Source organism: Peromyscus eremicus, chromosome 9, assembly GCF_949786415.1.
Source record: "Peromyscus eremicus chromosome 9, PerEre_H2_v1, whole genome shotgun sequence".
NCBI classification, from domain to species: Eukaryota; Metazoa; Chordata; class Mammalia; order Rodentia; family Cricetidae; genus Peromyscus; species Peromyscus eremicus.
In genome coordinates this window covers 2,581,946-2,608,788 of record NC_081425.1, presented here as the reverse complement: position 1 = coordinate 2,608,788, position 26,843 = coordinate 2,581,946, and the positions used below count along the sequence as shown (strand labels likewise).

General features: G+C 41.9%; 1 protein-coding gene across 1 annotated transcript in view; it reads left to right on the top strand.

Annotated features, from left to right (window-relative positions):
- Tm9sf2 (transmembrane 9 superfamily member 2) overlaps positions 1-23,926 on the top strand; it is a 52,954-nt gene extending 29,028 nt beyond the window's left edge. The window contains exons 7-17 of the mRNA XM_059273171.1: positions 924-1,035; positions 2,048-2,127; positions 3,600-3,708; positions 6,883-7,015; positions 8,818-8,937; positions 11,013-11,070; positions 13,364-13,523; positions 14,419-14,570; positions 15,697-15,808; positions 19,660-19,831; positions 23,247-23,926. Coding sequence (XP_059129154.1) covers positions 924-1,035; positions 2,048-2,127; positions 3,600-3,708; positions 6,883-7,015; positions 8,818-8,937; positions 11,013-11,070; positions 13,364-13,523; positions 14,419-14,570; positions 15,697-15,808; positions 19,660-19,831; positions 23,247-23,314 — 1,276 coding nt within the window. The 3' untranslated portion in view covers positions 23,315-23,926. The remainder of the gene's footprint in view (positions 1-923; positions 1,036-2,047; positions 2,128-3,599; positions 3,709-6,882; positions 7,016-8,817; positions 8,938-11,012; positions 11,071-13,363; positions 13,524-14,418; positions 14,571-15,696; positions 15,809-19,659; positions 19,832-23,246) is intronic.
- Positions 23,927-26,843: the final 2,917 nt, after the last annotated feature.

Here is a 26,843-nt window from a genome sequence, read left to right as displayed (position 1 = left end):
AAAACACTTTCAGATGAAACATATTGTTCTGGGGCTGAAGAGATGGCTCAGTAGTTGAGAGCACATGATGTACTTGTTTTAGTTGTGGGCTGTATTTTTCCCACGACTTTTCTTGTCACTGAGTTAGCCGTGTTTTCACATTATTAGTGGTAAAGCAATGCATGGCATACTAAAATGGCAGTTAATGGACTTTTCTTTCATAAGATTGTTTGACTAGGCACAGTGACATGTGCCTGTAGTCCCAGCACATGGTTGAAGTGGGAGGGTCACTTGGGTCTAGAAATCAAGACCAGCATGAGCAGCATGGCAAGACCCTATCTCTTTTGGAGGGGAGGAGGGGGGTTTTTTGAGACAGGGTTTCTCTGTGTAGTTTTGGTGCCTGTCCTGGAACTCACTCTGTAGACCAGGCTGGCCTCGAACTCACAGAGATCCATCTGACTCTGCCTCCCGAGTGCTGGGATTAAAGGCGTGAACCACCACCACCCAGTGGTAAGACCCTATCTTAAAAGAGGAATGGGGCTTCTGTGTTCTTTTAAATGAAAGGGTTCAGATTTTTGTTTATAATTGAATATGTAACTAAGCCCATTATTTCCGTGAAGTAAATATTTATGCTGTGAAGTGTGATGCGAGGACCAATGAGATGGCTCAGTTGTAAAAGTGTTTTCCAAGGAAACCCATGGTGGAAGGAGAGGCCTGACTCCTCAAAAGTGTTCCACAACTTCAGAACACACACACACACACACACACACACACACACACACACAAATAGTCAAATTTGAGACACATTTTGTAATATGGTATGAATGATGTCATCTTTAATGGTCAGTGCATTGTGAAATGTAGGGAAAATTTATGACCTGTATTTTACCTCATTTTCTAAACTGAACTTTATTATTATCTTGCCAAAATGTTTCTTCCAACAGCTTCAAACATACTCATATAGATAAACCAGACTGCTCTGGACCCCCCATGGATATAAGTAACAAGGCTTCTGGGGAGATCAAAATTGCCTATACTTACTCTATTAGTTTTGAGGTAAGTTTGTTTTTAATCTTTAATATAATTCACACATTGGTTTTAAATATGTACCACTTAACCTAACTAAAAATACTAATGAACAAATAGATAAGCTTTTAATGAGCTGCTTTTTAGAATAGCCTGTCAGTGTACCAAACAACATAATCATTCCTAAAACTAAATTTTGTTTTAAATGAAAAGATAGAGGAAGTTGGAGAATTGTGTTTAGTGTGTCTTACAACTAAGAGATTCATGTAAGACAAGCTGCAAGAAACAGGTATAGAAGTTGATATGAAATGCCAGGCATGTCAGAAGTTTGTGGGAAGCACCATCCTTTTCATAATGAGCATGAGGGTATCAATTTAAATGGAGAGTGGCATGTTGGGATGTTTTCTTAAGACACTGAGAGATGTTTTTGTCAGTGGAGAAGTTCCTTAGGACGAAAGAGAAGGTGATTGTCAAAAGTGTGGGAAGAATTCCACCTCTGCTTTTAAATATTTGCCTTGACTAGCTAATACAGTGTGATGTTTAATGTCCCCATGTGTAGCATTTGATTTTCAAGGCCAGCACAATAAACAGTTTGTGTTTTTAGGTGAAACCCCAGCATGAGTGGCATTTACTAGATGTACCTGGGTTCTAACTGTGATCTTGTTAGTCATCCCATAGGTACAGTGTAAAGAACTCATTCTGTCAAGAAATTAAATATAACTCTGGATTTTGGCATTGAAAATCGACTTGTACTAGCTATAATTTAGAGCTGGACTTTTAAAAATACAAACATGTAGTTATTGCTACAATTCTTGCCAGGCCTCTTGGGTTTGTTTTTTGTTTTAAATTCACAGCTTAGTTTCATTCTGTTTGCACTAGATTTTAATAAATCTAAAACTACCTTATCCTCACTAGTAACTCGGGTACTGCTGTTAAAATTGCAGGTGTTGACTGAATAGGAGGGTGAGCTATTGAAGAGAATTTTCAGATTCTTAATGTACCTTGTCTGAAGATGCTCAGAGTTTCTTTTTTCCCCCTCCAGGAACAGAAAAACATCAGATGGGCATCTAGATGGGACTATATTTTGGAGTCTATGCCTCATACCCACATTCAGTGGTTTAGGTAAGAGTGCAATTAGTCTGTCTTTGGCTTTCTGCTTGTCCCTGTGAGCCTTTCATTCCCTCTCTATCCCTGTTCAGTGTGTTTAGTGGTCTAGACTAGAGTTCAGATCCTGACTTGAAGCCAGTGCTTCAACCTTCCTGATGCTACAACACTTCAATACACTTCCGCATGCTGTAGCAACCCCCAACCATAAAGTTATTTTTGTTGCTACTTTATAACTATAATTTTGCTACTGTTATGAATCATAATGTAAGTATTTTTAGAGAGAGGTTTGCCAAAGGGGTCGTAACCCACAGGTTGAGAGCCCCTGCTGTAAGCCATGAGGTATTTGTGTAGGCGGGCCATCTGTTTCTTCATCTAGACATGCTTAGCTCATGGGAGTGGAACGATAAAGGATGAGAGATGGAGGGAGGGAGCATCTGAGGATATTACTGCCTGGGAAGTCAGAGTGTTCAGGAAGCTGCTCTTGTTAAGCCATTGTTCTCTTCAAAGTATAACTCAGGACTTTACCTTGAAGCTGGTTCACTGTGCATCTCTCTCTCCTTTTCCTGCTTTGCTGACTAATCTTCTTGACATTCACTAATTTACTGAGTGAATTTGCCCGTCAGTAAGTTCCTTGAGGATCCAAGCCTGCCCTTTGCTGTCTTGCTGTGTGTACTGCAGTGATGTGGAAACAGTAGTTAACCCAGTAATGTTGACCATCCACAAAAACAATTCTGATTCTAGGCTGCAGAACTGTCGAGGCTGTGGATTGTAATTCAGTGGTAAAGGGCTTGCGGAGGGTGGCCCAGGAGTCAATCCGCAGCATCACACATACATCTAAACAGTAATGAGTCTGAACACAGTGACTAGTGTTTGTAATGCCAGTTACTCAACAGACTGAGGCAGGAGGATTGCAGGGTTGCAGTCAAGCTGGACAACTTAGCAAAGTTGAGGTGAGGGCAAGGGAGAGGGAAGAGAGAGGTAGGGAGGGAAGAAGGATGATAATGAATGTATGAAAATCTGTCCTTGGAAGAACATGATATGCTGAGTTTGTTGGATTTTAAGAAATTTTGAGCTGGGCCTTGGTGGCGCACGCTTTTAATCCCAGCACTCGGTAGGCAGATACAGGTAGATCTCTGTGAATTGGAGGCCAGCCTGGTCTACAAAGCGAGTTCCAGGACAACTAGGACTGTTATACAGAGAAAGCCTGTCTGGGGGTGAGGGGGTGCGGTGTGGGGTTGTTTTTATTTTGATTGAGCTTGGCGGGGGGTTGGTGGTGGTGTTTTTGGTTTTTTGAGACAGGATTTTTCTGTGTAGCCCTGGAACTCTCTCTGTAGACCAGGCTGGCCTCGAACTCAGAGATCCGCCTGCCTCTGCCTCCCGAGTACTGGGATTAAAGGCGTGCGCCACACCACCCTGATTGAGCTGTTTTCATGTCCACTGTTGTGTGACTAAGCTACAGTTCCATCCTGATGTGCTTGTTCCCACAGCATAATGAATTCCTTGGTTATTGTTCTCTTCTTATCTGGGATGGTAGCCATGATTATGTTACGCACGCTACATAAAGATATTGCCAGATATAACCAGATGGACTCTACGGTAAGTGGAAACATTTCATTTAGTCTTTAGATACCACAGAGATTTCAGATGTGGAAACCTTCAGTTGCAGAATGTGAAATATATGAAAAAATAAGAGCTAAAATTTTTTTAAGACAGAAAAACAGAAAATCCATAGATTCAAGTATTTCCCAAACATAGAAATAAAATGAATTCTTTGCTTACTTGAACTGAGAGATGAACTGAGAGACGCTTTTGTCTATGAACAAAAATACATGGCCACAAACAGATCTACACTGAAGCAGTTTTTGCGGAGATAACTTCGCAGACTATGAGTAAATGGAAACAGTTCAGAGAGAGATGGATGAGGAGTTGACAAGGAAACACTTTCTGTACCAATTGGAAACTGAAGGCTTAAAGGACAGGAACATGGACAGATTATTTGATGAATGGTATAGGGATAGCGTAGGTATTCTTTTGGAAGGAAAAGAAGTAACTGGGCAAAGGACATAAGAAATGTCCCTAACACTAGAGATGACTTGGCTATGCAAGCCTGGCAGACTGAGCTCAGTCCTCAGAACCCACAGCGGAAGGAGAGAACTGCTCCTGGAAGTTGTCCTCTGACCTCCCCATGGACACACAGACTAGTAATAAAATTATTTCTTTAATTAGAAAATCCAAGTGATGATCCTTCACAATAAGGAAGGTACATATTACATGTTCTTTGTTCCCCTTTTCTCTGCCCACGTTGGGTGATTGAGAGAACACATACACTTTGGATGGCCCGTGAAAATGCAGAGCGGTGCACCCTGTGGAAGGCAAATTATGGAATATCCACACAGTAGAATACTAAACACTTAATAACAACAGTGAGCCAACTGAACATAGCGTGAAAAGAAGCTTCAAAATGGTATTAGAATAAAGAAGCAAAGTTGCAAGGGTGTGTGTGTGTGTGTGTGTGTGTGTGTGTGTGTATGTATGTGTATGTATGTATGCATGTGTGTAAAATAGTAGACTGTTTCTGCAGGAATAATAAAGAACCTAGGTCACATAGGTTTTTCCCCACAAAAAGAAGCCCTTGCACTTTGGGCAAAATTTAGCTGTTCTTTGTTGTTGTTTTGTTGTTTGTTTTGGTTTTTTTTGGGGGGGGCGTTTTTTTTTTGTTTTGTTTTGTTTTGTTTTGTTTTTTGAGACAGAGTCTTGTTATATATCCCAGGCTGGCCTTAATTTTGTAATCCTTACTCAGTCTCACTAGTACTGGGCTTTGAAGTCTGTGCCACATACACTTAGTTGTGTTTTTTGTTTGTTTTGTTTTTTGTTTTTTTGGGTTTTTCGAGACAGGGTTTCTCTGTGTAGCTTTGTGCCTTTTCTGGAACTCACTTGGTAGCCCAGGCTGGCCTCGAACTCACAGAGATCCGCCTGGCTCTGCCTCCTGAGTGCTGGGATTAAAGGCGTGCGCCACCACCGCCCGGCGTTTGTTTTGTTTTTAATCGCAGGGTTTTTTTTATGTGCATTAGTGTTTTGCCATGGGTGTCGGGTCCCCTGGAACTGGAGTTATAGACAGTTGTGAGCTGCCATGTAGGTGCTGGAAATTGAACCCAGGTCCTCTAGAAGAGCAGTCAGTGCTCTCAACCACTGAGCCATCTCTCCAGCCCCCAAGTATCTATTCAATAAATAAAAAGTAACCTGAAACAGTCCTTTATTTAACGCTAGCTCAGCTGGAAAGAGGTGTGTGTGCTTCTCAGCCTCCTATGTTTTAAACAAACATTTACAAAGCAAAGAGATCAGTAAACCCAGCATCTGCCAACTCAGGTTCAGGCATGATTGACCTATAGATTCTAACCTCCTCTCCCCATCCTACAGTTTTTATTAAACCAATCCCAGGTTAAATTTTATTTAATCTCTTAAGAGACCGTGTATGTTTAGTAATACTTCAGCTTTACATTCCGTGTAATGCCTTGGAAGTAAGACCAAAATGCATGTCAAGTGTTTTGTACAAAAAAGGACATACTTTGGTTATTACTGTTACCTTGAGCTAGAGTCATATCTACATATAACTTTAAGACAAGTTTCAGTTGATTTATATTTACTAAAAACAAAAATATGATGTATTAGCAGTAGCATTGCCCACTGCTTAAAAGGATAAAGGGTTTAAATGGGAATTCATGAGAGGGATTCAGATGGACCTAGAGGGCGGTCAAGAGGAATGGCGGAAGTAGCCAGTGGAGGCACGTTCTAAAGGACTAGGAAGCTGCAGTGAAGAAAGGTCATTGAGAAACTGCTGAAAAATTTGAAACAGCAGCAGCGTGCTGTGTTTGTATTTTAGCAAAACAGCTTTGGATGTTACCTGGAGAATTGTTTGGAGCAGGATGAGATTAGAAGTGTAGAGACCAGTCCAGCGAGTGTTATGTATCTCCCCAAAACGAAAGGAGGGACAGATACATCCAGGGGGTACTTAAGAAGTGGGTGGAGCTAGTGCTAGAGAACACAGAAGCCAGAGAGGGCCGGTGGATGACCCCCAGGTTTCTGGTCCAGCTACTTATAATTGGTTAGAAGGGTCCCTCTGACAGCTGTATTAAGGATCAGCTAAACGGGAACAACGGCAGAAACAGGCCTGTTGAGTGTAACCAGAGGGACCAATAAGAGGTCGTGAACGGAACCAGAGGAGGAGGGAGTGTGACATGTGGGCGTGTTGTGATGCTGAGGCACGAGAGAAGGATGACTCGGGTTTGGGAGGCTGAGCAGTTGGAAGGTGGTGTTTTCATCTAGAGCAGACTTGGTGGAATGAGGATTCTGTAGTTGTGTTTATCATGTCTGGTCAAACAGTCAGGTAGAGCTGTTGATTCAGTACATACATGTAAGACAGATGCAGTTTAGGCTTGCGGTACAAACATGTTTTACAGCTAAGTTTACTCCCACAGTTTGGTAGGAATCATGTTGTCTGTGTAAAGTTTCTCCAGCCTCAGTCTCTTTTCCTTGACAGTGCTGAGGATCTTACACAGGGCCTTGTGTATGGTAGGCAGTTTTCAGAAGATTTCAGTACATAACATTCCTTTAGAAACAATTCTAGAAAGCTGTTTAAAACTCCATGCTTAACGTTCTATTCTTCATAACTGAATTAACATAAGTTTGAAAAATGTATAGCAGCATATCCAATGGTAAACAGACCAAAATGTTCCCATGTGACATGCTGAACTGAGTTTTTTGTTTTTGTAGGAGGATGCCCAGGAAGAATTTGGCTGGAAATTAGTTCATGGTGATATATTCCGTCCTCCAAGAAAGGGGATGCTGCTGTCAGTCTTTCTAGGATCCGGGACACAGATCTTAATTATGACTTTTGTCACTCTGTGTAAGTTTTAAATGAAGACTAAAAAGAAAATACTTTGTCTGAATAATAAGTAAGTTTTCCTATGGAAAGTGGTTGTGCTAAGAGCCTTTGACTTTCAAATTCTGTGTACTTTGTCTCTGAGCACCTTGGGGACAGGTTAGATTCACCTAGAGGTTGATGGGGTGTCTCCCTCCAACTGGGCTACAGATATGCGGGTCCTTAGAGACCCAACTGGAGCCAGCGCCACTCAGTTTGGCTATTCCATCCAGCCCAGAGGAAGGAGCAGGCAGTTGGGAGTCCACAGATCTGCAGCATCCAGGATTGAAAAGAGAGGGAACTAGGGGTGAAAAGGGAGTTTTTGTAGTGTTTTCTCATGGGGGAAATTTAGGAAGTAACTTCTTTTTTGGCAATGTTCCATAACTATAGGGTCTCTTGAGCCACCTGGGGATCTTGAGAAATTTTATTGCAGAAAGTTTTATCGGTGAAATAGATCTCCTTTAGAGGGACTGGTCAGATGCAGGGTCACTCTGAGACTGCTCCCTGGGGTTCATTAATTCCAGTTTCTTTCCCTGTTCTTTTCTATAAGAGAAACTGTTTATAAATGGACTTTTCTGCATTGTGTATCTATTTTTAAGCCATAGTTTTACTTGTTGAGTCCAGCTTCTGGTGACAAGTAACAAATGTTGTTACTGAAAGAATCTCCAGGGCCAGCTATGGTGGCACAGACAGCCTTTAATCCCAGCAGGGGGCAGAGGAGTCCAGCCTGTTCTACAAACCAAGACCCAACACAGCCAGAGTTACACAAAGAGACCCTGTCTTACTTTTTTGAAACAAGGTATTCCTTTGTAACCTGAGCTGGCCTGGACACCCAGTCTTTAGACATGCTGGCCTCAAATTTGCAGTAGTGCCCCTGCTCCTGATCCCTAGTGCTGGGATACAGTGTGAGCCACTATCAACAGTAGTAAGTTTCTGTTAGTAAAATTATTGCATTTTGTTTGTTTGCTTGTTTATTTTGAGATCTTCCTGCCTCTGGCTCCCTAGTGCTGGGATTAAAGGTGTATGCCTCTACCGCCTGCCTGCATATTCTGTAGTGGGAATAACTATCATTTCTAAATGCCGGATATCTGAGTAAATTTGAAAGCCACAGTTCACACCTTCAGGCTTATTCTGAAGACTAGGTAGTACTTGCTGTTGTTTTAATGTAATGACAACTAAGGAGATAATGGCTTTGATAGGATAGATAGGATTTATAAGAGTATTAGACTGCTTAGACGTAGTATTCTCCAGGTAGCCTGGAGAAAGCAGCATAAAAAAATCTTAGTAAGCCGGGCGGTGGTGACGCACGCCTTTAATCCCAGCACTCGGGAGGCAGAGGCAGGTGGATCTCTGTGAGTTCGAGGCCAGCCTGGGCTACCAAGTGAGTTCTAGGAAAGGCGCAAAGCTACACAGAGAAACCCTGTCTTGAAAAACCAAAAAAAAAAAAAAAAAAAAAATCTTAGTAAGCCAGGGGCTAGCATGATGCCGCCAGAGAACCAAGATGGACTCAGCCCAGAAATGGCACTTGAGGATGTTGTTCTGAATTAGCGTTTTATCAGGAACTACCTAGATGGAATCTTCTGGACCCATCGGAGACTCCCCAGTGGAGCTAGCTCCATTCGGGATCATATTCATGCATATGTTACCCATCACTAGCTGCATGGGACTATGTGTATTTTTCATGAGGTTGTATTTGTTTTCTTATAGAAAAAACAAAAATATTCTACCATTTCATAACAAAGGAAGCAGAGTAATAACATTTTCAACTTTCAATGGTTGCTTCTTAGTTTTTGCTTGTCTGGGATTCCTGTCCCCTGCTAATCGAGGAGCCCTGATGACATGTGCTGTGGTACTGTGGGTGTTGCTGGGCACACCTGCTGGCTATGTTGCTGCCAGATTCTACAAGTGTAAGTAAAGGCCGTAAGGACTGCAATTGAGTCTGCCACCATTATGGTTCTGACGGGGTGGAGGAGAGGTGAGGGGCAGATAGGCACTCCTGGACAGGTATACTACAATTTAGTCTGCCACCAATGTGGTTCTGACAAGGTGGGGGTGGTTCTGATGGCGTGGGGGTGGGGTTGGCACTGCCTGGACAGATATCACAGGTATCTAGATAAGAGCCTGGATAGTGGTTTCTTAGTTACATGGATGGCTGTTGTAGGTTTATCTCTCAAATGCTTTGACAGCAGCATAAGCTGTTGTGATGCTGCTTACCTACTGTCCCCTCTCCCTTTTCCTTGAAAGCGTTAGCTTTTGGGGTGGAATAAAACAGCATACCAATTTAACATTTATAAACTAAACAGAGATGTCATTTTTGGGGAGCCCTGAAGGAAGTAACATTTGTGTCATTAGTTTCTGTCTCCTCTCTTCAGAGGTAAAGCGGAGTTCAGAGAACAAAGGGTCAGGGCCACAGGTGTGGTTGGCAGCTTAGGTCAAAGAAGGTGGCAGTTAGCTGTGCCTAGGAATGCCGAAGCCCTGTCTTTAGTTCCCTGTGGTCTGCTGATGGAAGAAGATTGGAGGTGAAACACTGTAGCGTTGCCTGGGTGACCATAGGGTGGGGTTGGGAGACCTCAAGCTAGACTTGATTCCCTGTCAGGTCCTGTTGGGGGGGGGGGGGGCGTTCAGGGTTCCTTCCCAAGTTCTGTCCTTACTCTCCTTGTGCTCTTCACTGAAGGGCATGGGACCTATGTATGTTAGTGCATGTAAGATACAGTCAGAACCCTGCTTGCCTCTCATACCAGCCTTATTTTCAGCCACAGAGGCTTCTCTGAGTTCCTTAAGCAGACTCTGCTCCTTTATACCTTTCTCCATCCACATCACCCCTCCTAGACCTTCTGCTAATGTCTCTCCACCCTCACACCTCCCTGCTCAGGTCAGAGTCTCATTAGACAGTAAGAACATTACTGGGAGCTGGTGTCATAGGCCCCGGCAGAAGAGCTCTGATTGCTAAAAGGATTTTTTTTAAACCACTTTTTTATCAGGTTGCTTGTGCTTTAAAAATGTTTTGAGGAGCTAGAGAGGTGGCTCAGTAGTTAAGAGCATTTGTTGGTCTTATAGAGGACCTGGGTTCTGTTGCCAACACCCACATGGTCACTCACAAACGTCTGCTACTCCAGTCCCAGGGCTCCAACACCTGATCTCTGGTACCAGGCCTAAGCACAAGTGCACATGCATACATGCAGGCAAGGCCCTCGTAGACATAAAATACATTAAAAACAATGTTTTGAAGTTTGGAGTTGTGTTTATTATTAAACTCATTAGTAAATTCACAGTCTACGTAACTGAATTCATATCAGATTTTTATAGTTCATTTAATTTTGTCATTTTCCTTTAAGGTAAGTAGTGTATGCACACTTGCTTATAAATGATACTAAAATGTTTTTCAAATCAAAAAGAGAACTCTTCACACCCAGTTTAAACTGGGAACAGAGAAGAAATGTCACGTTTTACTCTGCACAGTTCATGATTTGATACTTTTAAGTGAAAAGAAAAAATTAGGACTAAAGGAAAGTAAAAATTGTGTGAGCAAATTCATTCTGTCAGAAGCTCTGGCCCTTTTTCTTTGTCTCCTGATGCCACACTCCTCTCCCCACCCACGCCCCAGAAACCACAGTACTAGAGAGCCCTGGGCACTCAGACCTACTATGGAATTAAAGATGTTGCAAGTTAGGCTTGAGGGTTGTGGAACAGATTCTAGAACTGACCACAGGTGGGCAAGAGCCCCCCATGTCATTTCCACACCCAGGCAGTTCATTGATGCTGGCATAGGGGTGGTTTGCTTTGTGGCATCAGTAAATGAGACCAGATCTGGGTGGCTTAGCCTCTTGCCATGCACTGTGGGACATTGAATAACAAGCATCATAGCAGATGTGCGAGGGTCTCTTCCTGGTGAGCTGCTCATGCTGCCTGACAAACATTTGGGATGTGAACACTGGTTTGCTTTGAAGGAAAATCTGTGCTTATGTTTTGTTTTCTTCCTTAGCCTTTGGGGGTGAGAAGTGGAAAACAAATGTTTTGTTGACATCATTTCTTTGTCCTGGGTAAGTGAGTTTTTCAGTGATTCTTAATGATCATCTCTTATTCCCCCAGCCTTTTCAGTCCCTTATGTCTCTAAGTCAAGTATCTAAGAAAGCATTTAAGTTTTGAAAACTGATAACATGAATATTTAGTATACCTGTGCTGAGTGATACCATGTACCTTATATATTAAAATTATCTTTAGATACAACAAACAGTTGCTTTCTTTTGTATGAGGGAGAAAAGGCTAGCTAGCACCTCCCTTGACAGAAAGTCTTTCTGTCTCTTAGTCTGCAGCAGTTGTCCTGACATGTTGCCATATAAGGTTGCAGTAGAGCTTTTGACCTGATCTCAGGGAGGGCTTCTCCCTGAAGGGTGCCCAGACAGGCCGGTGTGGGGTTTTCATCAGATGTATTGCCAATGTTTGGTATACTCCATTATGTAGAGTGACGTGTCCCAAAACTTAACCAACACCACACATCAAAACAGCCTTGGCTTTCTGAGAGGTGCTTCTATTCTCACCTAGTGTGCGCCATAACCTTCCCGTTTCTGGGGACACGCAGTACGGTGAGAGCACACAAGGGGGCCCTAGCAGAAGGGCTGTTCCCCAAGAAACAAGCGTGATGGTAGCAGTGTCTCGTAGACCAGCACCGGAAGCACACACTCCCTCTGTAACTGACCTCCATGAGACCCACATGCGTCTCAGCCATGTGTGTTCTGATCCAGTCTGCATGCTCTTCTCAAGTCCACTCTTCGTCATGGCTGCTTCTGTGACCACTTTAGTGACCGGCTCACCCGTCCTGTCCCCCTGCTCCCTTCAGGATCTTTCAGTCAGACACCTCCTGTTGCTCCCCCTGTTATGTTGTTGCATACCACTCTTTTTCCTAGAAAGACACTTAGCTCTCCCAGCTCCTGAAAGAGCTTCCCTGAGTATCTTCCTGCTAGTGCATGTTTCTTTTCCACCCCAGCAAGAGTGCCTTGAGCAAACAGTCTGCACTCCTGTTCTCATTTACCCTGCGCACATGGTGCAGTGTCAGCTCATGTCATCAGTACTTTCTCCCGTTGCTTTACTGACATTTATGGTGGCATTCCCGTTTTCAAATCTGGAAATGGTTGTCCTTGGGGCTGTCGGTGTCTTCCTCTCTAGTCCTCCTCTAGCCGTCTCTCACAGCTCTTTTTGGATTTATACTGTTTTAGAAGACTGGGTCTTGCCAGGCAGTGGTGCACACCTTTATTTAAACTCAACACTTGAGAGGCAGAGGCAGGCGGATCCCTAAGTTCAAGGCTAGCCTGGTCTGCAGAGCTGGCTCCAGGACAGCCTGAGCTACACAAACCCTGTCTCAAAAAAACTAAGGGGAGGTGGGAGGAACAGGTTCTTACTGCCACTGCTCAGAGCTTTTTTTTCTGTGCTGGACATTGAACCTACATCCTTATATATGCTAAGTATTACATACAAGGATGTAGGTTCTATCCCCAGTGTGGAAAGATAGTGTAAAGTATATATTTTATGATTAACAGCCTTGTTTTAAAAAATACACTTGGGAGCTTTGAGCAGTGGCGGTATCATAGGCAGTGCCGTTTATCCAAGGCACAATTATTGATAATTGAGAAATGTACTTAGAAAGCCTTGGTGGGGGGCTGGAGAGATGGCTCAGTGGTTAAGAGCACTGACTGCTCTTCCAGAGGTCCTGAGTTCAATTCCCAGCAACCACATGGTGGCTGACAACCATCTTTAATGAGATCTGGTGCCCTCTTCTGGCCTGCAAGGACACATGCAGGCAGAATACTGTATACATAATAAATAAAATAAATCTTTAAAAAAAAAAAAAAAAAAAGAAAGCCTTGGTGGAAGTACAACTGCACACATTTAGATGTTTAAATTCAGTAAAAGCTCAAGGGGAAGCATGATGTTTAGCAAGGAATTAGTGACTAGAGTATAGAAATAATGCACAGCTACTTTGCAGAAAACATGTAGCCCAAATGAAAAGTGAGCAGGGGGCCTAGCCACAAGTGCGAAAGTGACGCCAGAGCCAGCAAGCGCCAGATGCTCACTGCAGTTGTCCATAGAAACACAAGTTACAACAGTTCTGTGATGAAAATATGTGGAAAGGCAACTTCCATCAGCTGCTGGTTGGAGTTTAAATTGGTCAGAGGAGCTGAAAAAGCAATTTAGCAGTTTGTAGTAAAGTTTTAAATTTTGTGAACCCCATGACTTAGAAATTCTACCTTTTTTATTCTCTGTCCTCTCTCTAATGTTGTAACGTGAATCGCAGATTACTGTCCCTTGTTGATTTTGTTTTTGACTTTTGTCTTTCAGGATTGTGTTTGCTGACTTCTTTATAATGAACCTAATCCTCTGGGGTGAAGGCTCTTCAGCGGCCATTCCTTTTGGCACTCTGGTTGCCATCTTGGCCCTTTGGTTCTGCATATCTGTGCCTTTGACGTTTATTGGTGCATACTTTGGCTTTAAGAAGAATGTGAGTTCTTAGGTGCTAACTTCAGTGGTTCCAGCTGAGGAAATTAGTCTGTTCTGCCTTAAGAGATACCGTAAAAAATGTCACAAGGTGTAAACTTATCCTTAAGATCTAGGCTTTCTGGTCTCCAAAGCGAGTTCCAGGAAAGGCGCAAAGCTACACAGAGAAACCCTGTCTCGAAAAAACAAAACAAAAAAAAACAAAAAACAAAAAAAAGATCTAGGCTTCTCAAGTTCACGAAATAATAGTGTTAGGAATGTTGGGTTTTTAGGGCTGGAGAGATGGCTCGGCTGTTAAAGGCAAGGCTCACAACCAAAAATATAAGAGTTTAGTTCCCAGGAATGTTGGGTTTTTAAAGGCGAGTTCTCTGTAGCAAGCGTGACTTTCCCACTTCCACCTCCTGAATGCTTAGACTACAGGCATGCACCACACACCAGGCATAAGGTTTCTTTGTTTTTGTTTTTGTGTGCGGTATTCCCCCCACTTACGTTCTTAAACAAGTAAATTGGGGGGCAGGGGTGCAATAGGGTATTTTTGCCCATTTCTCAGTATTCTTCAGTAAGTGTATAATTAAAATGAAAATCCAGAGTTTGCCTTATTAATGCTGTATTGTCTTTTCTTATTTCTTACTTTGTGTAAAGCCATTGGTCACTAGATGACCACTAGAAAAAGCTTTGGCCTAGCCTGTTCAGAAGGCAGACTATACCTGGCAATGTCTGATTCATTGCTTCTAATTACATATTTCAATTTGATGACTTAAATAGACTTCCAATGTCAAGTAGTATTAATATGGAAGGAAGAAGGAAGGAAGCAAAAAAAAAAAAATGGGCTGAGAGTATTTTAATAGCTACTTAATTACAAATCCCTTTTTTCTTTTTTTCTTTTTTTTTCTGTGAAGGCCATTGAACACCCAGTTCGAACCAATCAAATTCCTCGTCAGATTCCTGAACAGTCATTCTACACAAAGCCCTTGCCTGGCATTATCATGGGGGGGATTTTGCCCTTTGGCTGCATCTTTATACAGCTTTTCTTCATTCTGAATAGCATTTGGTAAGCTGAGGACAGAGTCCTCTCCTCCTCCTTATCATTGTATGTGGAGGGACTGTTGGTGTTTGTGGATTACAGGTGTAAACAGCTCTGATAACAAACCAAAAGGTTATCTTTCCATGGGGAAGAGTGGAGTAGTGATAATAGCTAACACTAATTGAAAGCTTATATTTCTTACTCTTGTTAATTCTTATATAACTTTCAGGATTCCAGAGAAGAAAATGAGATTTAGGTTGTTGAGTGATTTTATCCGCAGAATATGATCTGTGTGGCAGAAGCTCAGCCCAGGTCTTTCCTAACCATGTTCTTAAGTACTGCTGGAGAGAGAAGAGCTTGAGTGCTCATGGAAAGAGGGTGGAGGTTGGAAAAAGGGCTGGTTTCCATGACCTGGAAGTTCTATACCATTACTCAGATTCTGTATTCACTGTTTCTTGTTCCTGTGGGAAAGTTGTTTTTGAAGTAGGGCTTCTTTATGTATCTCTGGCTAGCCTGGAACTTGCTATGTAGACCAGGCTGGGCTTGAACTCACAGAGATTGTCTGCCTCTGTCTCCCAAGTGGTGAGATTAAAGGCATGTGCCTCCATGCCATGGAAAATGACTGTAATTTTGAGCCTCTGTATTGCAGTGTGTTTGAGTGGGGTAGTGTATTGTGATCACTTTTAGTTATATGGACATGTATTGCAGTTGTGCCAAGATCTGAGGGAGCGTGAAATTGAAATAAACTGGAGCTTTGTCAGTGCTCAGAGTATCTTTCCTTCCCAGTTATTATAGTAGTTTTCCACATTCTAAAGCCTTGTGTGCTGATGTGGTTTTTTTTTTTTTTCCTAATTTGTGTCTTTCCATCGTGTTTTTCTCAAACACTTCTGACTCACTAGTAGGTAAACAGGCTTGACACATTTTCCTGAATAGTGGTTTCAGGGTCTACCTGAACAGGAGGCTAAAATCTGATGGCATTGCCACCATATCCGTCCTTGTCTCAGCCCTCTCCATCACCAAACCTGTGCAAAATTATCTTGTTTGATTTGATGAGAAAAAAAGAAAACCTTCCTAGTTCAAAATAGAATGAACAATATGTCATTTTTTGTGTCAAAATATTTATATCATTGTGTCCTGACATGTTTGATTACAGGTCACATCAGATGTATTACATGTTTGGCTTCCTGTTTCTGGTGTTTATCATTTTGGTTATTACATGTTCTGAAGCAACTATACTTCTTTGCTATTTCCACCTATGTGCGGAGGTACGTGTTAGCAGTATTCAATGTTAATTTATAGGCAGTATTATAACTTTGGCGTATTTCAGCTTTGAGTATTGTTGAGATAATTTCTCTACATACATGTTTATTATCAAAGAAATTGACCTCTATTCACAAATCAAAAGAAGGCCTCTTTAGGATTGAATCAAGATCATATTCTTATTCGTTGTATTTACTTAAAGGTTATTAGTAGAGATTTTAGAATGTTAGTTTCCCAAGAATATTATAGTGTGCTGCATTTGACTTTTATGACTATCTGACTTAAAAATTAATATTCTTATGGATGTTTGAGTTCCAAAAATTGGTAAAAAAAAAAAAAAAAAAATGAGTAATTGGGGACTGGAGAGATGACTCAGTGGAAAGAGCACCTGCTCTTGCAGAGGACCAGGGTTCAGTTCTCAGCACCCACATCAGGTGTCGTAAAACCAGCCACCTGTAACTCCGCCTCCTCAGGCACCTTTACACAGGTGGTACACAATTCAGACAGGCACATACACAGATAATAAATATTTCTAAGCTGGGTGGTGGCAGTACATGCCTTTAATCTCTGGAGAAAGAGACAAGTGATCTCTGTGAATTCAAGGCCAGGGTGGTCTACAAAGCTAGTTCCAGGACAGCCAGAACTGTTACTTAGAGGAACCCTGTCTCGAAAAACCATTTTTTTTTTTTCTAAAAGGGTAAGTAGTGGGAGTGGCAGAGTTCATGGAAAAGTTTCAGTGATTACATTGTAGTGAGTTATGATTCATGGCAGCACCACAATGTTAGCATCATTGTATCAGAGATAGAATGGTTGGTAAGGTTCTAGAGCGTCCAGCCTTTTGACATTGCAGCGTGGTGTCGTCTACAGAATTCATGCCAAGAACCAAGTGTGTGGGTTACTCATGCTCTACTCCTCTCAGTGTTCTGTTCTGTGAAGGGCTGCATTTGCAGCTATCCTTGGCTGTATGCAGCTTGCAGCCTGGCTGATCATTAGATCCATTCTTTCAGTTACTTTCTATACAGCTAAAAATCTGTTAAACTGAGTTTTTTGTTCTGTTTTTATTTGTTCATTTAAGTTTAATTCACGTTTTGAAAGTTAAAAAAATGACTGGCACTTAGCATGTTTTGTGAAACTCTCTCCTCTTGTCTGATTCTAAAATGTTTTCACTCTTTCTACACATAGAAACCCCATAAGCATTGACTATCCATTTCCTTCTTTCCCTGACCCTGGCAACCACTAGTCTGCTTTTGTCTCCAAAAGAGAACATGATATGGCACATGTTTGTAATCCTAGAACTCAAAAGGTTGAGGCAAGTGGATCTCTGAGTTTGAGGCTAGCCTAGCTGCAAAATGAGTTCCAGGACAGCCAGAGCTACACAGAGAAACCCTATCTCAAAAACAAAAAGCAGAAAAGATTCTGGAGTCAGGGAGATGGCTTAACCAGATGAAGAACCTGACGGCTTGAGTCCCTGAAACACAGGTAAAGGTGGAAAAAGAAAACCCACTCTCCACAGCTGTGCTCTGATCGCTGCACACGTGCCTTAGCACATCCAGGTATCCGTGCACACCACACATACACAGCAAGAATAAATTTCTAAAAAGTAAAAGCATGGAAAATAATTATAATTTTTAAGGATTCTACTCTAGCATATTTTAGTGCTTTATTCCTTTTGTGATTGAATAGTATTCCACTGTATGTGTGACGTCTGTATACGGTTATCCACTGGCGAGCATGTGAGTATTTCCCCCTTTTGGCATTGTCAATATGCTACTGTGAACGCCCACCCACAGTACCTCAGTGTGTTTTAGCTCTTCTGGATGCTTTGCCATGTGATGATTCTTTCCTTTATGTCCTGAAGGCCACACTTCATGTTTCCACCAGCAATGAACAGTTTCTAGTCCTCTTAAGTCTTCATCAGCTCTTCCAGTCTGTGCTTCCTTGGCTCTTTGGCATAGTTGTGTAATAGGTATGCCAAGCTGTCTCCTTTGGATTTCTGTGTTCAGTGTCTGATGGTGTTGCACATCTTTCCTTGAGTAGGAATACTGTATCTTCGGTAAATGTCTGTTCAGTCCTGCCCATTTTTCAGTTGTTATATGTTCCTAGATACTAAGCCTTCTTCAGATCATTTCTTCCATTCTTTGGTGCTTCTCACTTTCCTGATATTCTTCCAGAGAGGCTTGTTTTTTTCCCGTTTACTTACCTAATGTTTTTCTTCTGTTGCTTTTGCATTTTAATGTCATGATAACATTTCTTGCCAGGTGAAGAAACTCTTCTGTCCTCATTGAATGGTCTTGGCTGTGGCTACCTTGCTAACAATCAGTTGGCTGTAGATGTCTAAGTTCACTTCTGGATTTTCCATTCTCTTGTCATCATCTATAGGAAGTTCTGTGCCATACTGTTCTAGCTATCATCGTTGTCATTGTAGGCTTTGAGTAGAGAACGGTGAGTCTTCTGGCTCTGTGTAAAATCAGTATATTTTGCCATTCTTTGTAATTTCATCTGAAATTTGAAGACCAGCCTTCCTGTCACAGTAAAAGATCTTTGAGTTTGTATATCAACTTACATTTGCAGGTGCTTGTCACATGCCATCTGTCACTCCCCAACCTAATTCTTGGACAGTGTCTTCTACTGAACCAGGAGCTCAACACTTGGGCAAGATCAACCTGAGCTCTGAGAGCTAGAATTCAGGTTCCCATGCTTGTGCAGCCAGCACTGTGCTATCTGGCCCGGATCTTTAAACAGTTGGTAGGGTCTGCACTGATCCAGACTATCGTGGAGATAGCAGCATCTTAGTTGTTAAGTTGTCCAGCTTACAAACACAAGCATATATTTTTCATTTATTTAGGTTTTCTGTCATTTATATCATGATGTTTTATACTTTTTGGCATATAAACGTTTGAAATCCCTTTTGAAAGGTATTTCTAGGAATTTTTGTGTCCTTTGTTTGTCCATTGTTGGTGTATAAACACCTGGGCTGGCGTGTAGCTCAGTGACATAGAGCGCTTGCCTAGTATGTGCATATACATGCCTTTGCCTGGTTTTGTGTGGAGGTGTCAACGCTCTGAAACATTGATGAATTCTTCGATTACCTGTAGTAGAGTTTTGTTTATGTATGCTTTTCTCCTCTGATCTTGTTTTGCTTATTTTGTTTGTGGTGGTTTTGTTTTTACTTTTTTTCTTTTTTGACATCATCTCACCAAAGCCTAGTCTAGGGATGCACCATGTAGACAGGCTAGTCTTAGCCTCCTGAGTGTTGGGATTATAGATATACTCAGCTCTTAGTTTGCTTTTTAAAAAACAGTATTTTTTTCACATATTCCCAATTGTAGCAGAGATTGGAAAGTTTTCTTTTTCTAAAGATGCTCTGCTGTGCTATAAACCACTTTATGTAAGGCGAGAATAGCTGTCCTAACCACCTACCTTGTTGGAATTATGTGAGTCATAATTGGAAGTAAATCTCAACCAGGCCTTAATAGGAAATTGCTCTTGTGTAGAGTTGACTGAACTGTAAAGTTGAATAAAATGAATATTAATTTTGAACTGTCAAAGGGATTTTGTGCTTTGTTTTTCCTTCAGAATCATAAGCTTTCAAATATAATCTGATCCTTTGTTATTCATAAACTGCTGGATGTTTTCTCAGACATTTTTAGCTGGTTTTTAAGTAGCTACACAACAAATAAGAGTGTGCCTCTGAGCACCTGTAATGAGGTGGAAAATACACAAAGTTGAGTCAGCCAGCAACTGTGGCAGCAATTAGGTTGGGGCTTCCATTGAACGCTCTGCTTTGTGATTCTGTTAGCTCTGTGTTGTTGATGTTAGGAGGTAACTGTCACTCCTTGCTTCCCTCTCCACCCAGGATTATCACTGGCAGTGGCGTTCCTTCCTCACCAGTGGCTTCACTGCGGTTTATTTCTTAATATACGCCATACATTACTTCTTTTCGAAACTTCAGATCACCGGAACAGCAAGCACAATCCTGTACTTCGGTTATACTATGATAATGGTTTTGATCTTCTTTCTTTTTACAGGTAAGACATAAATGGTGTTTTTAATGTTTTTATTCCGTTTATTCCTCCTTCATGAATGTCTCTGCTCCTCACGGCCCATTGACCCTCAAGCCTGGTTCAGCGTCATTTGACATGCTGGCTTGTGTTTGCAGCTCAGGAAAGTGGAAATGCAGAGGCGGAAGTGAGGTCACACATCACACAGGCTGGGCGTGGGTGTGGATCTTGGTGCTGTGTGACAGATTGAGATCCCAGACCCTGGTCAGCTACATGATGTCTAAACAGCAGTGTCACATGTACTTGTGGGCTTCACTTTGTAGGAAAGGGAGCCGCTCCTCTGTGTGCTTCAGAATTTCACACTGACCCTGTTTGACGTAAAGCCAGTCTGTTTACACAACAGAAGTAACTGCCTGTAGTCTAAGGAAAGGTGTCTTTTTCAGAATGTACACCGTGCCCATAGGCTTGCCATGATGCTGATGGGATGTTTGTATTTTCACCATTAGGTCTGTGAAATTAAGCCTGACCTTTTCCCAAGCCTTTTGGTGATCCAAAAAGTGATATTGAGCACTCTGCACCAGCACACAACCTTCACCTAACCCCTCCTCACCAGATGCCCAGTGTAAGGGTGGATCTAGGAACATTTATAACTTCCCAGATCTGTTCCAAATACTGTGTATAGATTTAGAAATCTGTAATACTTTCTGTGTATTACATTTAAAATAATGATGAAAACCTGTTGGGACATTAAACAGAAGCCTCTCACTCACGGGGCCATATGGGTCCCCTGTATGTGTGTGTCTGTACCCTACTTATTGGGCATTTCCCAGAGTTGTTCCTAAGGAAAGTAATATGCTTCCATTTATTTCTTAAGCGGGTTTACAATATTTACAACATTGTGGGAGTTTTACAGTGTAATACATGCTGCTGTAGAGCAGAGTCTGAGTTAGGTTCACTAAGTGCAAGTGTGGTTTATACAGGGCTCTTAAGCTTTTCTGCCTGGAGAGCATTTCTGTGGCCTCCCGGTTTACAACTGTATATAGTAGGAATACAAATCAACATTGACTGATTAATAATAAAGAACAATCTTTTAAAATAATTCTTTGGTGTATAATTTAACCATTTATTAAAGATTAAACAACTTTGCAAGGGCTAGAGAGAGATCACTATGTGGTCAAAAGCATATATTGCTCTTTCAGAGGACCTGAGTTCAGGTCCTAGCACCCACGACAGGTGGCTTAAAACTATCTGCAAAGTAGCTCCAACTCCCCTGTATCCTAGGGCACCTATCCATGCTCATACACAAACACATGATTTAAAAATAAAAATGGAATCTTCAAAGAAAATTTGCATATAAATGAAATAGATGTGCTTGTTTGTCTAACATGCTATAATCCAAAGATACACTTATATGATATGCTAAGAAATAATAGTAAGAAAACATTAAAAGTCTTTGTCTTCCACGATGAAATAATAGCATTTTTTTAAGAACAGAAAACTGTTATGTACATTAAAGATGCTGCAGTTCACAAATGTGCTGTAGCTGGGGTGTCCAGGCAGCGTTTGTTGGTGGTGTGTGGCCTGATGGCATAGTGCATGTGCACGTGGTACTGTGAGCACGCGGTACTGTGAGCACGCGGTACTGTGAGCACACTGTGTGTTTGAGGCTGCGGTAGAGTGTGGCACATCACCGATGAGCACTGCTACCACAGCTCAGATTGGATCTTGGGTTAATTTTCACTCATTACACATTTGGAAACCTTTTACTGTTACCAAATTTTTCTTACCGTTACATGATCATACCCCTAATTGCATGATTACATGTAGCAGTGGTTCTCAACCTTCCTAACGCTGTGACCCTTTAATACAGTTTCTCATGTTGTGCTGACCCCCAGCCAGAAAATTACTTTGTTGCTACTTCATAACTGTAATTTTGCTAATGTTATGAGTCATAACATAAATATCTAATATGCAGGATATCTGATATGCAACCCCCAAAGGGTTTTCGCCCACAGGTTGAAAATTGCTGTCATGTAGCCACAGCCCATAGTTTAAGGAGCTTCTGTTGTGGCTGGTGAGATGCCCAAGGGGGAAGCACTTGCCACTCAAGCCTGAGTTTGATCCTCAGAACCAGTGGTGGAAGGAGAGAACTGCCCCAAAGTTGGCCTCTGACCTCCACACTAACCCACACGCGTACAGTCATAATAAAAGTCTCTTTTCAACAACTTTGATTTGAAAGAATACCACATGTCATATCACAGAAAGTAGGTTTTATTTTGGCCATACTTCCAACAAGACTCCTTTGAGCTTTGTTTTGGTCATGCTGAAAGAATATCCCCATAGAGCTCAATTCTTCAGATTCTAGACTGATGAAGGTAGCTGAAAATGAAGGCACATGTTTTCTTATGTCACAGTCTGATGGAGGCGTCTCTTTACTGTGGTCAGGAAATGGATTTGGAGTGGGATGATGGTGCAGGCCTATAATCCTAACTACTCAAGAGTCCAAGATCCACCTGGATAACTTAGTGAGATCCTGTGTCAGAGAAAAAAGGGTGTGTGTGCGGAGCTGAGGATATAGCTGAGAGGTAGAGTGCTTGCCTGGTATCTGAGGGGCTGTTCAAGCCCTTCTTGCAGTGTTAGAGCCGCGTGCTGTGCAGAACCACGCTGCCTGTTGTTTTCTGCTTATATCACTTTGCATATATTGCAGAAACATCTAGATTCTCTTACTGCAACTCATTGAATACTGTTAATTCTAGCAACTATACTTAGAAAACATCCCAGCACTCAATAGGCAGAGGCGATAGATCTCTGTGAGTTCGAGGACAGGCTGGTCTACAGAGTGAGTTCCAGGACAGCCAGGACTGTTATATAGCGAAACCTTGTCTTAGAAAACAAAACAAACAAGCAAACAAACAAAAATCTTATTCTGTGAATCTGGTAAAAAATGTGGTAGCAGTTCCAGCTTGTTATAAAAATACTCTTAAATGGGAATCATGGTTTGATATATTTTTATTTTTTAATTCAGTGATGTATATAAAAAGGAAAACAGCTGGGTAGTGGTGGTGCACACCTTTAATCCCAGCACTTGGGAGGCAGAGGCAGGCAGATCTCTTAGTTCGAGGCCAGCTTGGTCTGCAGAGTGAGTTCCAGGACAGCCAGGGCTACAACAGAAACCCTGTTCTTCCCCACCCCACCCCCCAAAAAGGAAAATAATGTATATTATGGAAAATTTAGGTAATTTTACAATATAAGAAATTCTACATGGTTTTTGTAAGGAATTTAAGTGGTTTCATATTCTTTAAAAACAAGCTCACGGAGCTGTGTTATATTCCTGGCCCACCAAAGATGAAAAGTTGTGTTCTTTTTAAAGGACCCAGTCATTTTACATCTGGTTTTTGGTATAAACTGATGAACTTCTTTTGTTTTTTCTTTTCTTTTCTAGGAACAATTGGCTTCTTTGCGTGCTTTTGGTTTGTCACCAAAATATACAGTGTGGTGAAAGTTGACTGAAGAAGCCCAGTGTGTCCAGTTAAAACAGAAATAAACTAAATCTTCATCAACAAAGACTTGGTTTGTGACTACCTTGAGTTTTCTCAGACTTATTGGCCTAGTAATCCTTCAGAAACAACATACTTCTAAGTACACCTCTCCCCACGCACCTGTACCCACAAGTTGTATTTCAACACTAAAGCATTTGTATTGTGATTGGATTAAGTATATATTCAGTTGTTCTCAATGAAGAGCAAATATTATGTGCATTTGTAAATACAATAGCTATAAACTTTTCAATACTTCTAATGGCAGATTAGAGGAGGCCATAATATTGATGAAAGACTGGACAGTTGCTTGTAAATAGGATTTTCTAGGCTCGGTAGGTGGAAAGAATTATTTTTCTTTGAAGGAAATAACTTTTTATCATGGTAATTTTGAAGGATGATTCCTATGACATGTTCATTGGGGGGAATGTGGCTTTTAAAAATCTTGTATTGGTTGTAATTGTTCATATCTTCTTACTCTTCTGTGTTGACTTCATTATTCCCATGGTATTGGCCTTTTAAACTATGTGCCTCTGAGTCTTTGAATTTATAAATTTGTTATCTTAATAAATATTGTAAAAATGTCTTCATTGCATCATTCCCTGTTGCGTGTTTAAGGAGAGTCTGTGACTATAAATCTGTTGACCACAGATGTTTGAAGTGATTTACATATATGTTTTATCTGGTATTGCTGAATACTGTTAATATAATGCTTTCTCACTTTCCACTTAAGTGAAATTTCAGTCTTTTGGGTTTTGTCAAATCTGAATTTCCACTCTGAAAGGATGATAGGAATTGTAGTCATGCCTGTCTGGTTGGATAAATGACACATTTAGAACTTAAATTCAGGCCTTATATTGTTACTATTAATTTATATTCTTGACTTATTTTAAGTCAGCAGGATGTAGTGGCACACCTCTGTAATGCCTATAATTTGGAGGTGGAGGCATGAGGATGATGTTGGTCTATCTTGGCTGCATAGTGAGTTGGAAGCCAGCCTGGATTACAGACTCCTTGCACACAGTATGAGTTAGGCTCTATGTTCTCTGCACGTTAGCAGTAGTTAGCAAGCCTTCGTCCCCACGATTGCAGTGGTGTAGCTTGAGTTTTCCTGCCTGGCCCACAGTCAGGACAAATCTCTATCACCTGCCAGTCCCACAGCCTCTCAGACCCGACCAAGTAAACACAGAGACTTATGTTGCTTTCAAACTGTATGGCCGTGGCAGGCTTCTTGCTAACTGTTCTTATAGCTTAAATTAATCCATTTCTATAAGTCTATACCTTGCCACGTGGCTCGTGGCTTACCGGCACCTTTACATGCTGTTTGTCATGGTGGAGGCTGGCAGTGTCTCTGACTCAGCCTTCTACTTCCCAGCTTTATTCTCCTCCTTGCCCCGCCTATACTTCCTGCCTAGCCAATGGCCAATCAGTGTTTTATTGATTAATTAGCAACACATTTGCCATACATCCCACAGCACAGTGGTTTAATTTAGATTTCACGAATAACTTTTGTCCTAGATTAGGAAATCACTAATACTCATACATCTGGCAAGTCTGAATCTGTTTATACAGAAAGCCGAGGTGGTTTCAAAGATGTGAATCCCTCCCTCTCTGTCTGTGAATGGCTTCTGTATTGAGGGCTTCATTGCTGGCTACTTATGAGAACACATCAGACATTGGCTTTAAACTTAAACTGAGACTACTAGCTGTCACTCACGTTGCCAGGCCTTACTGTACACACCAGCTGGGCCAAGTGCACACTTGAATCCCAGCCCGGGAAAGTGAGGCAGCAGGAACATGGGATGCAGAGGCTAGCCTGGGTTACATATTGAGACCCTGTCTCTTAACTGAACAGCCATTGCTTTTCAAGTTCAGTGAATTGATAGCATTTTAAAAGTTCTCAGTTATGCGCTCTCTTGCACTATAACTGGTACCTTAGAATAGGCTGGTTGACCAAACAGGAAGAGTCTATTTTTATCAACAAACTTTCCATTCAGACACCAGGTTGGCCTTAGTGGAGCAAAGTTTCTTTTAATTTTGCTGCAGTGAACAATCAGGATTCAACACAATTAACTGGCTGTTTTGGTCTGCCTTTGGTGTTCTTTATAAACGAGGCACATTCCACACACACTCTCATGGGAAGGTTTCAGATTTAAGAATGTTTGCATCCATCGCCTTTATCCAGTTGAAGCTGCTTAGTCTCAAAGTCTGAAATCTGAAACTATTATCAGTGTTCTAAAAGTTTGAAATTCTGAATTGGGGGTATAGTTTAGTGGTAGAGTGCTTGCCTAACAGACACTGAGGTCCCGGTTTAGGTTCCCAGCACCACACACACACAAATTAGGATTTTAGGTTTTCAGATTAGGAATGTTTAGCCCATAAAAGTGTTACAAGAAAATTTGAAGGGCGAGAAAAGGCTCAGCAGTTAAAATCATACACTATTCTTGTAGAAGATCCAAGTTTGATGCCCAGCACACATGTCGAGATCCACAAGCACCCATAATTCCAGCTCCAGAGGAGCCAACACCTTCCTTTGACCCTTGGAGACACCTGAACTCATGTGCATATACACAGATAATTAAACAAACCTTTAAAAAAAAATTTGGGGGCCAAGCATGGTGGCTCATGCTTGTCATCCCAGCCCTTGGGGAGTTGAGGCAAGAGGATTGCTGTGAGTTCAAGGCCATCCTGGGCTACAGAATGAGATTGTGACATCCCATGCCCCCCCCCCCAAAAAAAAAGCATGGAGGGATCGTTATGAAGAGAAGATGGTAAGGAAGTAAAACAATGGAAAAGGCCTGGGGAAAAGTGCAGCCTTGACAGGTCTGCCAGAGTGAGCTGCCGTGAGTTGTTGGAGATGTGCTGGTGAACCCACAGCACCTGTAGACCTCTGAGTGATCGGAGCCCCAGAGTGCGGGGGTCGTCCATGGGCTAGCCTGCCTGAAATCTTTTGTGAAGGGACTGGAGTGTGTAAAGACCTGGTAACAGGTCTGAGATGTGTTCCTGCTAGAAGTGTGCTTGATAAATCTTCTCTCCCTGGACCCATGTGTAACGGAGCCGTTTAGCAAGGCTATCCTGAGCACTGATGAAGGTGGTTCTTGGCAGTCCATCTTCTTGCCCAACGCTACATAAAGGTTGCCCGCCTTTCAGGCTTTTTCTGGCAGTCACTAGACTGCCCATCGCTCACTGGTCCCTTCTCTGTGTTCAGTGCTTTTCCTTGCAGATTTTAAATATACCTAATTTTCTGCTTGGTTTCAGGGAAAAAAAAAACAACCCTCGGACCCACTCTTTTCTCTTTTCCTCCTTCCCTCTGCCATGTTGCATTCTGCTGGCAGTGCTGCTGAGACCTCCAGTACCCCTTGAATCTCAGCCGGTGGGTACTTCTCAGTCCCTGTTTTCTTAGGTCTTACAGACATGACTGTCTCAAGAGCATTACTCCTCAAGAGACACTGCATAGAATCCCAAAGCAATGTCACAGACATGGCCAGCCCTGCTCATGTCCT